The sequence below is a fragment of the Stigmatopora argus genome, chromosome 19 (genome assembly GCF_051989625.1).
Source record: "Stigmatopora argus isolate UIUO_Sarg chromosome 19, RoL_Sarg_1.0, whole genome shotgun sequence".
Classification (NCBI taxonomy): Eukaryota; Metazoa; Chordata; class Actinopteri; order Syngnathiformes; family Syngnathidae; genus Stigmatopora; species Stigmatopora argus.
In genome coordinates, this window is record NC_135405.1 from 13,289,096 (window position 1) to 13,302,620 (window position 13,525).

The 13,525-nt window shown below is 47.0% G+C and overlaps 2 protein-coding genes across 3 annotated transcripts; both read left to right on the forward strand.

The window, feature by feature from the left end:
• The first annotated feature begins 32 nt into the window (after positions 1-32).
• Positions 33-1,618, forward strand: LOC144064619 (adenosine 5'-monophosphoramidase HINT3-like). The gene is made up of 5 exons (XM_077587293.1): positions 33-197; positions 810-927; positions 985-1,054; positions 1,130-1,256; positions 1,366-1,618. The coding sequence occupies exons 1-5, from the start codon at positions 102-104 to the stop codon at positions 1,426-1,428; spliced, it is 474 nt and encodes a 157-aa protein (XP_077443419.1). The 5' UTR covers positions 33-101; the 3' UTR covers positions 1,429-1,618.
• A 78-nt stretch (positions 1,619-1,696) lies between these two features.
• On the forward strand, positions 1,697-2,952 carry LOC144064620 (adenosine 5'-monophosphoramidase HINT3-like). 2 transcript variants are annotated; one of them, XM_077587295.1, is made up of 5 exons: positions 1,697-1,842; positions 1,938-2,022; positions 2,281-2,350; positions 2,426-2,552; positions 2,628-2,952. In XM_077587295.1, exons 1-5 carry the CDS (start codon positions 1,756-1,758, stop codon positions 2,673-2,675), a joined length of 417 nt encoding a protein of 138 aa, XP_077443421.1. In that variant the 5' UTR covers positions 1,697-1,755; the 3' UTR covers positions 2,676-2,952. The 2 variants fall into 2 exon arrangements, with proteins under 2 accessions (XP_077443421.1, XP_077443420.1); XM_077587294.1 differs by having other exon boundaries at positions 1,699-1,842; positions 1,905-2,022.
• Positions 2,953-13,525: the final 10,573 nt, after the last annotated feature.

The window sequence follows — 13,525 nt, forward strand, 5'->3', positions numbered from 1 at the left end:
ACCAAACGAGTTGGTCGCCCTTGTAGGAGACGATCTTTGAGCCGCTGACGTCATCCTGTCCCGACAGGCGGAAGCATGTTGTCACAATATAACAACTCAAAATGGGCACGAATGACTCTACGGAGTCTATATACTCTTGGTGTGCTTTTTGTTTGATTGCCAGAGGTAAAGACCGAGACGCGCATGTTTTAAAAAAGGTAAAAAAAATATTAAAAAATATTATATTTGTTTAAAGGCGAATTAATGTAGCATTCAAGTGCGGACGACAGTGACCAATGTTTCTTTTCGGGGGTTTTACATATTAAAAGTGGCAAATTTGAATGACAACTATAATATTTTGTTCGTAAAAGTTTGGAAAATAAGATTTTCCAAAACAATTGTTTTGATACACATCAAGACAGGAGCGTTTACTGGAAATGCCGTGTGGTGCGTTCACTGGCTGTAGTTGACATATCTCACCTCAATACAGAATCATATTTGCTAAATTAGTTAAAACATCAAATATATCACGTAAAATTTTACCAAATGGAACGCAAATTAGCCTTTTAAAAGACCCTTTAAAAATTTATAGGGTAAGTGACCATTTTTGGTCATTAAAAAAATATATCAGCGATTGTTATTATTTATAAATGTTATAATTTTAACGTGGGAAAACCTTGCACGTTCATGTTTTAGTGCCACACACTTACTGGGCTAAAGTTCCAATTTATTTTGACCCAATACGTGTTAAAAATCTGAATGAAACTGCTTAATGAAATTTGAACGTAGTGGTGCGTTCAGTGACAGTTGATTTTCCTCCTACCCGACAGGATGACGACCTGGTGTGTTTCCGGGACATTTTCCCCGCCGCCCCTCATCACTACCTGGTTGTTCCCATCAAGCACATCGACAACTGCTTCTCACTCCATGTAGGACACATCACTCTAGGTAAGTGTGCCTTGTCTTCCTATATTAAACATAGAATCATAAACAAATGAGTTGCAGTGGAAAAGATGGTTGAAATGGGGAGAGCTGTACTGCTGGATCAAGGAGTCAAAGACATGACCGATATCAGGTAAAGTAAAACTTTTTAAGTGCAAAAGTTGGTTTCAGTACGCTATGTTTATGGATTTATGGACATTATTTTTAGAATTGGTTTCCATCAACCTCCCTACACATCAGTGGATCATCTCCATCTCCATGTTCTTGCCCCGGCTAGTCAGATAAAGGAAAATATGATGTTCAAGTTCCTACCGGGAACCCTGTCTTACGTCGACGTGAGTGACAGGCCGCTGAAGAGGCAACTGGTCGCCAGTGCCCATCACACTGCTTGAAAATGTGAAAACGTGGGATTTCCTGGCATCCTAACTTTATTTTATTTTTTAGGAAAGCAAACTAAGAATGCACTTACAACGTATTCCGCCACGGACATCTGACAACAGCATTTGAAAATGTGTAACTTTAACTTAAAGTGGAAGTGCTTCCTGCTCTGATGTTCCCCTCATCCCACTTGTTATTCAGGGGCTTTTCCTTCAGTGTCCCTCACCCATACTAGGCAGGGATAGGCTCCAGCACCCCCAACACTACGAGGATACGCGGTTCTTAATATAAATTAATAAAAACAAACTATATAAACTGACTTTTCTCTATTTGCCACCACGCCTCTTTACATATTGTTGAATTTACGAGTTTCCCTGAACGCAACTCGCTCGTTTAGCCATTATTCGTCTCAGCTGTTGACTTCACTTCTCGACTAAAAACTAGCAAAATCGTCTCATGGCGGCTCAAAACACCGGTGACAACGACGAATGTCCATTTTGCCTGATCGTCCAAAGCCAAAATGCCACCGAAATACTCATGAGCGTGAGTAGATGACGTTAGTTTGGAAGTTTTTGTCGGGTTTCCGGACTTTCGCTTGTGTGTAGGATGACGAATTGTTGTGCTTCCGGGATGTGAAGCCTGGGGCCGGCCACCATTATCTCGTCATCACCAAGACTCACATTAGCAACTGTAAAACGCTACGTTCAGAGCACATTCCGACAGGTAAGTTTACTGAAAATGCCCTTAAATGGACCGAGATTTTCAGCACTTTTTATGTGAGAAAAAAGACATGAAATTGTGAGTTTGTAATTCGTCCGTTTGTCCAGCAGAGGGAGCCATTGCGTTAAATGAAAAGGACTGAAATTGAGTGATTTTCAGATATTTCTAGTGAGATTAAGGAGTTTAAGTGATGACATATTGTAATTGTTAGTTAATTCATTTAATACTCCCAATCAACTGAACTTGTTTTTTTTCCAATAGTGGAGCGCATGGCTAAGATGGGAAGGAACGTTTTAGAGAAAAACAAAGTCCGAGATCTGACCGACATCAGGTAAAAAACAACAACTACGGTGTGGAGACTTTCACCCAGATTTAACGCAGGAAACGATTCCCACGTGAAACGCAGGTTGGGCTTCCACGTGCCTCCGTTCTCGTCGGTGCCGCACCTCCACCTGCACGCTTTGGCGCCGGCCAGTAAGATGAACGAAAGCTCGCAGCGGAGATACGGCCAGGGCTCGCACTGGTTCATCACGGTGAGTGACGACAACATTTTCCCACGTCTGATGCTGACGTTTATTTTTTATTATTATTATTTTTTTGTGTTGCAGGTGGAGGAAGCACTGTCTCAGCTGAGAGCGCGTGGCCGGATCAAATGAAAGTGGACTTTTAAACGTATTGGTGACTTTGACTCTCATAGACGTCCAATCTCAGTCAATGGCAGTGATTTATTTGAATGGTAAGCGCTAATAATGTGTTGGAGCATTTTTATATATTTATTGCACAATCATGGAATCATTTTTTTATTTATTTATTGAATGACACAATGATTGAGTTGTTCATTTTTTCCACTTTTAAACGTTGTTTTTCACGTGAAATGTACAATCACTGAAATAATTTTCCTTATACGTGCATATTAAAATGATGAATAATCAATTTGGAAAGATACACTATTTTATTCTGCTTTTTTTACGACTTATATTAATAAATCTATTGCTAAGATCCATTTATGAAACCGTCAATATGATATCTAAATCACCTTATTAGCTCATTGACTCTTGACAGCGATAGACGTCCAATCAGCAGCTAACGAACGACTAAAATCTCGCAGTTACACTCGTTCGCCACTGGGTGGCAGCAGAGCGACTTGTAGTTTCTCCAAAACACTCCAAATTTTCTTCTACGCATAAATCGGTGTGCCCCCGCTGTGTTACTCAGCGGCACTTGGTTCGTGACGTCACTTCCGCCCTGTCGCAAGGTGCCTTGATCCCTCTGATGACAGAGACGTCAAGGGCCTTGCTCAGAATGACCAATTGTTTGTCATTTGGCCTGTGGGGACATTGGTGGGGGGAAAAGGTCCCGCCGCACCCACATTTAGCCCACAGGAGCTTCTTCTGGCTCACACCCGCGGCCAGCCGACCCCGACCCACCATGCCGAGCAAACAGAAGCAGCGGAAACGCCGCAACTTCCAGAAATTCCGAACGCCATACCAGAGGACGGAGCGGGCGCCCACGCCCAAGCAGAATGACAAAAAGGAAGCCGGACAAGCGGAGCCCGGGCAGGAGGCGGCGACGGCGGTGGCGGCGGTTCGCAAGAGGGGCGGCGGCCTCGCCGCCTCGCTACGGCAGGTCAGACCCGACGGCGAACCCGTCGGGAAAGACGCCGACAAGCCCGAGGCCTCCACGTCCCGGGAAGACGACGAGCGGAACGCCGCCCTACCGCAAGATTTGGAAACGGCCGCGATTTCTCTGGTGGACGAGACCATCGCGGCGCTTCTCGACGCTCGGGGTGGACGAGCGCAGGGGGGCGTGGCTTCGCCGAAGGGAGACCCTGAAGCAAAGCAGGATGCAGAAATGGAGGACGCGGTCTGCGCGCCGATAGACGCGAGAGAAGATGAACAACTTGACTCGGACGAATCCGCCGCCGAAGGCCTCCAAGAAGACCAATTTTGGGACGATGGCGAAGCTGAAGTGGAACACGGCGCCCCCGTTGAACCTCAGGAGGATGGAACACCTCCAAACAATCAGGAGCTGGAGGCAAACGTCGAGGACAACGCCGCCATATCGTCCCAAGAAGAGGAAGGACTTCCACTCGCGCAGGAGTTGGAGATAAACCACCAAGATGAGACCAATCAGGAGAGCGAGATACTTGCATCCAATCAGGAAGAAGATTTGGACGAGGGCACCTCTGAAACATCCGAGGCCGACGAAGACGTGTTCCACGACGCAATTCCCGAAGTCGACGGCGAAATTGCGACGCCCGCTGAAGCTCTGCAGGAAGTCGCGGTGGCGGCGGCGAAAACCGCCACGCCCACCGAAGCTCCGCAGGAAGTCACGGTGGCGCCGTCGGCGACCGAGCGAACGCCGGAAGCGACGTCCTCCAATAACCGTCTGTCCGTATACCGAGACCCCAGGCTCACGGGATCTCAGGAGGATCTGACGAGCATGGGGATGTCCACCCTGAACATGAAGCAACTCCTCATGAGGGCGTGGCTTCACCTCGGGAAGATGAGACTGCTCCACCAACTCCGAGCCATGACGCTGGACGATTCGGGCGCTCCCTTTCTCGACCGGCGTCCCGGAGAACATCACGCCACGGCCTCACCGCGGGGAGATCGCCAGAACTCGGGAGCCGGGGCGTCTCGGGTGGCGCCCCAAGGAGATGCGATCGTTCCCGTCCCCGTCAATCAAAACTCGGCTTTGGTCTCGCTGCGCCTGGACGATCGGCGGAAGGAGATCCCAACGCTGGACTCGGAGGAGGAGGAGATCATCTCCGCTTGTCATGAGGTGGAAAGAGCCGTGGAAGCAGAGGTGGAAAAAGATGAAGCTCCTCCCACACCAGAAGATACCACCGCTTCGGGAACATCACCGGGAACCCAAGAAGCGGATGAGGTGATGTCCGAAGCTCCTCTAGAGGGCGCTACAACGCATGCGACGGAGCTCCTGGAAGATGTAGCACCTCTGGAGGAGGAGCTGACCACCGCGCCTGAAGAAGATAAACATCTAGCATCTTCAGATCAAGTGGAAGCAGTATCTGGGGACAACACCAGTGCCGTATCTCCAGAGAACCACACGACTTGGACTCCCCTGGAGCAAGAGACGGCTTCAGGCCCTCAGAAATTTGAGACCAATCTGGCACTTGAGGGCGGTGAGATACCTTCAGAACCCAAGTGCGACCTAACTTGTGGCACCCACTTGGAGGAGACCACAAAAGCTCAAGAGGATCTGACAACCTCAGAATCCCAGAAAGTTGAAAACGTTCTTCAGAATGACAAGGCAGATGATCTCCACATGGATCTTCAGGAGGAGGAGTTTTCAGCAGAAGCTCCTCATGAGGAACCTACCGAATCCCAGAAGCAAGAGACAACCCCAGCTTGGGTAGAACCTGACACAACCACTGGAGAAGAAGACAGACCTACTAATCCCCCTGGAGAGGACACCACTGCTGAACCCCGGTTGGAGGACACTACCACAACTCCGCCAATCGATCCTCCAAATGCTGTTGCGTGGGTAGAAGATCCAAACGCCACTCTCACTGGAGACGACACCAATGCTTCACTCCAAGAAGACGCAACCACGGTTCTCGGAATGGCTCCTCACCTGGACGAAATGGATTTTGAATCTGAAAAGCTTCGGGATGAGATCCTTGCAGCGTCATGGGAAGCAAGTTGGACCACCGAGACCACCACTGCACTCCTGGAAGACAAAAGCGCCACTGCGGTAGAGGAGTCCACAACGGTTCTGCGTCTCCAGGATGAGACCGATCCTAGACCTCCTATTGCACAACCATTGGATGAAACCTCTGTGGTCATTCAGGAGGAACACACAACTTCTGAATCTCAGGAAGCAGAATTGATGGAGGACACCCCATATTCTGCAGAACATCACGCAAATGGGCCAACTGGAACCTCTACCAAAGACGGAATAAACGAAGAACATCTCGAGGAACCCCTTGATTCCCATCAGAAAGTGGAGACTTCTGCTCAGGACTTTCCCTCAACAGCAACCAAGAGATTTGATACCGCACTACCAACCAAGTCGGTCTGGAAAAGTCACGACAAGAAGGTCTCGGTAACCTTTCAGGAGGACGCAACCGTTATACCGACTCTGTACGAGACTCGCGCTTCAATGGAGTCCTTCTCATACGATGAAGAACTTGCAGGAACGTATCAAGATGAGGACACCATCTGGGAGAGCGCAAGATCTCCAAAAGTTGAAACGAATACGGTTCTTCAGCGGGATGAGATGGACCATCTGTCTTTGGAGGAAATAACTTCTACATCAGTCGAGGAGGACCAGACCGGAGATCCTCGGGATGCTGAAGAAACCGAAGCCGAGCCCATCGATGGCGACCCAATGCTCTGTTGTGAGTGTGAGAAGCTGGCAGGACCTCCAGGGTTGAAGAACGTTGACCACAAGGTCACAGAAGCTGCTCATGATGATCCTGGCTTGAAGGACAGCAGACCACACGGTGAGGAACTCCTGATGGCAGTGCATGAGCACCAAAAATATGAAACCACGACCTCGATTTTAGAAGACAAACCACACGTTGAACCAGAGCGGATCGAAAACGAGACAACTGCTGACCTTGCTAAACCTGAGGTCATGTCGTTAGCTCCTCAGAAGGAGTCTATTGCTGAACCCTGCTTAGATAGGACCAAACCTGGAGCAGATTTGCAGCTAGAACTTCCTCAGGAGGAGATGACTGGGACATATGAGACCTCCAGCTCTATACCAGTGTTGGAAGATGAGATCAGCTGTGAACCTCTGGATGATGGGAGCATGTTAACACCTCAAGGAGTTTCCACCATGGCTTTGCAAGCTGAGACTAAATCGGATGAGGTAGCGTTTGAACTTCAGGTGGACGAGGAAACTTCTCCACCTCGTGAAGTTGACGTTTTTGCAACTGAGGTTCAGGATGAGACACGTGATGACCATCATGAAGGTGAGAATTCTAAGGTTCCTCAAGAAGAAGGTGACACCGCAAAATCCGTTACGCAGGACGAGACACTCCTCGAAGCCTTGAAGACATCTGCCGAGCCTCAAAAAGACGAGGAACCTTCACTGTTACTACAGGATGAAACAAGTGTTGAACCTCAGGAAGATGAGGTGCCTCCACCTGCTTTAACGGACGAGAGAATTCTCGAACTTCTGGAGGATGCACCCGAAGTTGAAAGTTTTACATCTTCTTGGGAGAATGAAGAACCTGTTGAACCTCAAATGGATGAGATCCTGGACTATGAGAGCGCTTCAATTGCTACAACTTTGGAGTCTATGGAAGTTGAGACTGAGATGAAAGATGAGACCTCTACTCTGGTTTTCCACGTGACCCCCTCAGAACCTCAAGATGGTGACACCATTCTTGGATCTGAGGACCATGGACCTGCTATCTCACCATTGCAGAATGAAGCAAACATTGAACACCTGGCCGACGAGTCATCTGCTCCACTTCCAGAAGATAACGTTTCTTCCTCAGCTTTTCAGCAGGACGAGACCACTGTGGCACCTGAAGAAGATGAGACCTCCAACTCTCCTCTGCAGAACGAGGCCAGCGTCGAATCGGATGACGACCTTCTGGACGAGGAGACGCTCGCTGCACTTGAGCAGTACCGTTTGGTGATGAATTAACGGAATAAATGGACTGTGAGGCGAAGAACTTGAAGAAGAACATGGACCTACATGGACGACGAGGACTTATTCCCCACTGGTGTTCTCTCAAAACCATCAAAAACCAAAGTCATGATGAATTAAGTTATTGAATTTATTTGGTTGTGGAAAAAAAACATCATTAGCACTTGGCTATCATATGGAATGAGATCTTCTGTTTGTACTGCTGCTCCATTTTTACCCTTTACTGGTCTTCCTAATTGATTAAAGTCTGCTCGTGCTCAGTAGAGGAGATGTTCTTGGAGATTTAATGCTGGTGGGAAGGCCCCTTTCGGTGGGGCGCACGTTAGCAGGGGTCGCCGCTAACTAGCTGAGAGAGGGTATTGTTCTCTGACCCAAATTTCCTGACCTGGAACCGCTCTCCGGCGATTTTGCGGCAGCGTGTCTTCACTCTCCACTGCACCCTGAACATTTTGGTCAGATGGTGACATCACTCAACTGTCAAGCAACGTTTATGCGCAATTAGCTCATAAGAGGATCAAAAAACGGGATTTGGGTAGCATTCACACACATGGTGATGCCCTGGGAATTCGTTTTATAAAATGAGACCATTGAATATAGCCAGTGCACATTTTAAAACTCATTTTCAAAAAGAAAATAGTGGCTTCAAGAGTTTCAAGATGGCGGCGCCCGTTAACCTAAAAAACAACCACTTTAAAGTGGTTTGACTTGTGTAATTCTTTTGTTGTCCACCGAGTGGCGCTAAAGAGCATCATCAACAACGAAGAAGAATAAGTAGTTCGAGTCATTGTGGGAAATTAGCGGCAAAAATTGTTTGGCTAAGTTTCCATTCAAGCACTTAACATGGTATGTTGGCATCAAGGCACACGCGTGACACATGTATGAACGTTTATTAAAAAAGGGACAAGGTGTGCAACATATTCGAATATTTATCGTCTACGTAATGTTAAAGAAGCCTCTACTTGGTCGTAGCTAGGCTAGTAGCTAGTTCCGCTACTAGCCAGTAGGAGTCGGTGATTAGGACCAGCCTCGCAGCTAGGCTAGGGGCTACTTGGTTTAGCCTAGCAAGGCCAGTGGCTACTTGGTGTATCTTAGCTTTAAAAAAGTGATAGCGTCTAGTATTCTTTTCTAAATTTAATTTAACGTAGTTTACATGTGCATTCGCACACGTGAAATGCATTCCTGTCTAGCCTATGAGACTATCTGACTATTCTTCCACCTCTTGACAGATTTGGGGTCCATCTTTTTGCTGTCATCCATGAGAAACGGACCTAAAAGTAAGTATCTTTTTATTTTTTATTTGATTTTTAAAAATATTTTTACCTCCCTCATAAGGGAATTATACTGAAGGCAGAGGTTATAATGACCCCCATTTTATATTTTCTCTTTGCACTCTTTCAAACATTTAATTCAATCACATTTGGCTGTTTTAGTTTAGTAAGGTAAAAAATGCCTGTTTAGTGTTTTTAAATTGGTTGTAATATTTCGAATGAGGCATTGCCATTCATCTACAGGTGGTGAGTGTCACAAATTCCATTTTTGTTTGTATTGCTAGTTTTAGAATGACTTCATTATAAGCATCCAACTATTTAGTGTCTTCATCACATTTTATGTCTGAGATGGAGCCAGCTCTCCATTTTTCCTCCACCTCCTCATCCCGGATAAATCTTACCCTATTTTTCATCACCCTGCCTATTTTTTCATGACTATTTTTTTGAGGGAGGGCAAACGTGATCTTTTTTTCGATTTATAGCCGACAAATTGCGCAGACCATTAAAGCCAAGGGCCGCCGCTAATGAACAGCCGCTGCAATCACGCAAGCGTGGGGGGGGGGGGGGGGGGGGGACGCAGGGTCCCCCATCGATCTGATGTCATCTTGGGAGTGGGCGGGGCTTAATGTAAAATGCTATTCTTATCCCATCACATTTAAGGAAACTGATGTTGTATTGCGATCATAAAGCTACCCGTTGCTACACATTGGGCTCTGCTAAAAGGCAACAAAAGCGTGGTGGGAATGCTCTAACCCCGCCCCCAGCGGCGTCCTTGCTGGGTTTTTTTCTCCCTTCGTCCCCGAGGGTATTGGCCCACGGCCCGAGGGCCCCAGCTGTTGCTTGGTGGCGAGGCAAAGAGCAGCAGGTTGTCATCAGACCGCGAGCATCCTCGTGGAAGAGTAAGTGTAATTAGCAGGGAATGAGGCCAGCGGCGAGCCGAGGGGTCCTCTGGGAGAGGGGAGCCCCCCCCATCCCCACGGGGTCTCGAGACGCGTGGCTAATCTCCAGGGAGCTACCTGTTGTACTGAGTAGTTAACAGCTAGCGTGGCGTGTTCCCTGGCCTTTTCCAAAATGGATTGGACGGGTTTCCCCGTCAATGGCAACTCAAAATGAATAAATCGATAAATAATTGTCTGTAATGAATTTATCTTGTTTTTAATCCCAGTCAAAAATGATGTGAGGCCTCAAAAGCGTCAATTTGACTGGGAAATGAATTTAATCTGGGAGTGAAAATTATGGAATCATTTTGATCTGATATGAACTATTTTTAATAACCTCATTTGTATTCTCACTCCAAATGTAAAGTGAATTAAAAAATAGGTTGCAAATGTAACTTTTAACTGGCAAACCCTGTAAATCTCAACAAGAACTGAGAAATAATTCTGATTTATACTAAATTAATCCAGTTCATCTCATTTTTAACGCCATCCAAAAATGCTTAACCGTGCCTTCAATTTGAGGTCATTTTCATTTAATTTGTATACCATTGAACGTTAAGACTGAGCCAATTTCCCCAAATATAAACTAGTGGTGGCAAAACGTAAAACTTAAATGACCGTATTTTTCGGACTATAATTTAAAGCCCAATGTATTATAATAACTCGCACTTTTTCACAGTTTGTCCGAGCCTCATCTCAATTCTTTGTAATCCCTCAGATCGCGGCGTATTCCGCTGGTGCGCGGACGTCCGCTTCCATCTGCGCCGGCCGCCGACGAGTCAAGCCGCCAAATAGATCCAGCTGGAGATGCGGCGCCCGCCGCCCGCCGCCGGAGCCTCCTGGGAAATCAGCCGCGGCGTGTCCCCTGCTTTGAGCGGCCCGGAGAACTATCAATAAGTGGGTAATTGAATTTGAAGCACAAACACTGCTGTCAAATGAGGGTGCTCGCGGGTTTGTGTGTGTGCGTGTGGGTGTATGCGGGTGTTTAGCGGCGAGTGGAGCCAGGCTCCCGTCAGGCCCCACGGGGAGCAGAGCAGAGGGGATGAATGTGTAATCCATTAAATAACAATTAGGCCCCGTTACGCTGTTAAACGGGCGAGTCAAGTGCGCCCTCCAAATAACTCGTCGCTAGCTCGCTAGCAATTTTATAGCTGCCTTTTTTTAAGTTTCATTGCGAGACGTCAGAACAAATTGCTTCGTATGATTTGGCTTTGTCACAAGACCAAAACATGTTCGCTAGCGCTTGTTAGCCATACTCAAAACAAAAGTGAATGTTAGTTTTTGAATAAACTCTAAAGTGCCATTAGTTATGATGAACGCCCAATCATCCATGTCATCTGAACTGGGAGGGTTGGCAGCCAATGAATATTCCCTAATCTATTGGCCGTCTAGTGTTTTGAGTTATGTATTTAAAAATGCAACAACAACAAAAATCTGCGACTATTGAAAGTAAGGCCCAATCAATATTGGTGTATACACACACACACACACACGTGTCCATTTACAGTGTGTATGTGCAGATTTACAGTATTTGTGTTTTTGCATATGTGACTATATACAGTATAGTACATCATATAACACATAAAATATAAATAGCATACGACATGAATTAAAGTCCCAATGAACCCAGCACACCTCCACCCAATTTTATTTCAATATTGTGTTTCCCCTAAAACACATTTAATTCCCATAAACAATACCATTCAAAGGTAAGTGTTGACAAAAACAAAAGTTTGAAATATTTTCATCATAATATAGCCGTACCATATTTTTCCCCGATGACCTCCCATCACCCTTTGCAGACTTAAATGAAAATGTCCAATTTCCAGGCGTCACCGAAGACGAATGTCTCAAACGAACGCTTTCGCGGGTAAACTCGTTAGTGAGAAAAGAACGTGGCGCCCCCCCTCTCTCGCCCCCGACTCGCCCTTGATGATATTTCATCAACTTCACCTCGCTGAACAGACAACAGATGTTTTGCCAGGGCGCCCTTCTTGACTTTAAGTTTGTTTTGACGCTTCAGGGTGTCCAAAACTTGCGATGACTTTAAACCTTGCTGCTTGTAATATTAGTGAGGGGGAAAGATGAGACGATTAATACTTGGAAACAAGACAGGATTTCAACTGTTGTTATGTAAAGGCTCATTTTGCAGGAAAAGAGCATGATGGTCCAAATGTGGTTGCATGCTAAATTGGAATTTGGATGATAATCATCTTGGCCAATAAAGAAGAATGAAAATAGGATTTTTTTTCCCCCCAAATTCCCAAAATTTGTCCAATTATAACTCGCTGATTTTTTTGGTGACCACAGAATTCTCCATTACCATTCAACCATAAATAAATTTGGCAAAATAAAGACTGTTTTAGCTTTCTTAAATTTAAAGATTGTATGTGAAGTCTGTAAATATTTTTACTCCCCTTTTTGCACAACAACTAAATCATCCTTTTTTTTTAAAAAAAAAAAGCCCTTTTCCCAGCCTATTTTTACCCACAATCCTAGCCTCCGTGTGTGTGCAACAGTGCGGTGGTTAGCTTGCACTCCTGATCCAAAACAAGTTTGCTATCTGCTTTTTTTTCTCATGGAGCTCACACAATGGCCCGTGTATGCGAGCTGCCTGGTGGCATTGCTTAATTAAGCGGACACTTGATTCATTTGCGCCAACTGACAGCTAATTAAAACAGCGCCCGGGAATGACGTGCTAACGTAGCACCTGCCCAGTGTGCGTCTCCACGCGAAAAAACGAAAGTGGAATCCCAGAAATCAGAAAAAAACTGACGTGGCGGCCTTAGCGGCTAGCTAGCGTGCTAAATTGAATTGAATCGAATTCCTTTATTATACAAGTATAATGAGATTTAAAGCTTTAACTACATAGTGCTTAAATAACCTTAGTGGCTAGCGACCATGCTAAAAGGTCGTCGACGACCAAACGTAGCCCCGCGTTTGTTCGCGGGTCGCGTTTTTGACCCCGACGGCTTCTCACATCCGGCTAATTGCCGCCGTCGAACAAAAAAAATGTCCGCGCAAAAACTTCCCACGATGCCATCCAGGGCAACAACCCCGCGTCGCTCGGATTTCTCCGAAAACGGCGACGTTCCGCCCAAAAACTCAGTGGCTCGGGGGTAATCGCAAGCGACGTAATGACTCGGGCCCCGTTTGGGGCGTAATTAGCACACTCCCGCCGCGGACGGGGACCAGCGACCCGGCAGGGGAAGGGAATCGGACAGGCGTGGCGGCGGCGACACAAAAAAAGGGGGCCCCCGGTTTCAGCGTAATTAGGTGAGACAATGCCCCTGACTGTTTTGAGCCGCGGCGGCGAGCGGACGCCCCGCCAGGAACACCCCGTCCGGCCCCTAATTGTCCTCCCCGGATTGGCTCGGGTCGCCCCGGCCGGGCCTCCCGCCGGGAGCCTCGTCTCGCCGGACGGGAGAAATTGCTCTCGACTCGTTCGGGACGTTTAATGTCGGGGCGGCCCCCCGCCCACCAAAAAAAATCTCAAGACGACTCCTTTTAACGCGCCGTGACAGCGCGGCGGACATCCTGACCAAGAGGGGGAGGAGATGCTAGCTTTTTCCGAAGCGTTTAGCCTCAACTAGGGTCCGGGGAGGGAACCGCCAGACATTTTGACCCCGCCCATTAACTCGAATGTTGTGGATCATCGCCTTCTATTTATAG

Bases quoted from the DNA above. Each gene is read 5' to 3' on its own strand.
- LOC144064619 (XM_077587293.1), top strand. From the start codon at position 102: ATGGGCACGAATGACTCTACGGAGTCTATATACTCTTGGTGTGCTTTT. The intron at 1,055-1,129 runs GTAAAGTAAAAC...CATTATTTTTAG, and splicing joins AAAGACATGACCGATATCAG to AATTGGTTTCCATCAACCTC. The intron at 1,257-1,365 runs GTGAGTGACAGG...TTTATTTTTTAG, and splicing joins GAACCCTGTCTTACGTCGAC to GAAAGCAAACTAAGAATGCA.
- LOC144064620 (XM_077587294.1), top strand. From the start codon at position 1,756: ATGGCGGCTCAAAACACCGGTGACAACGACGAATGTCCATTTTGCCTG. The intron at 1,843-1,904 runs GTGAGTAGATGA...GCTTGTGTGTAG, and splicing joins CCACCGAAATACTCATGAGC to GATGACGAATTGTTGTGCTT. The intron at 2,351-2,425 runs GTAAAAAACAAC...CGTGAAACGCAG, and splicing joins CGAGATCTGACCGACATCAG to GTTGGGCTTCCACGTGCCTC.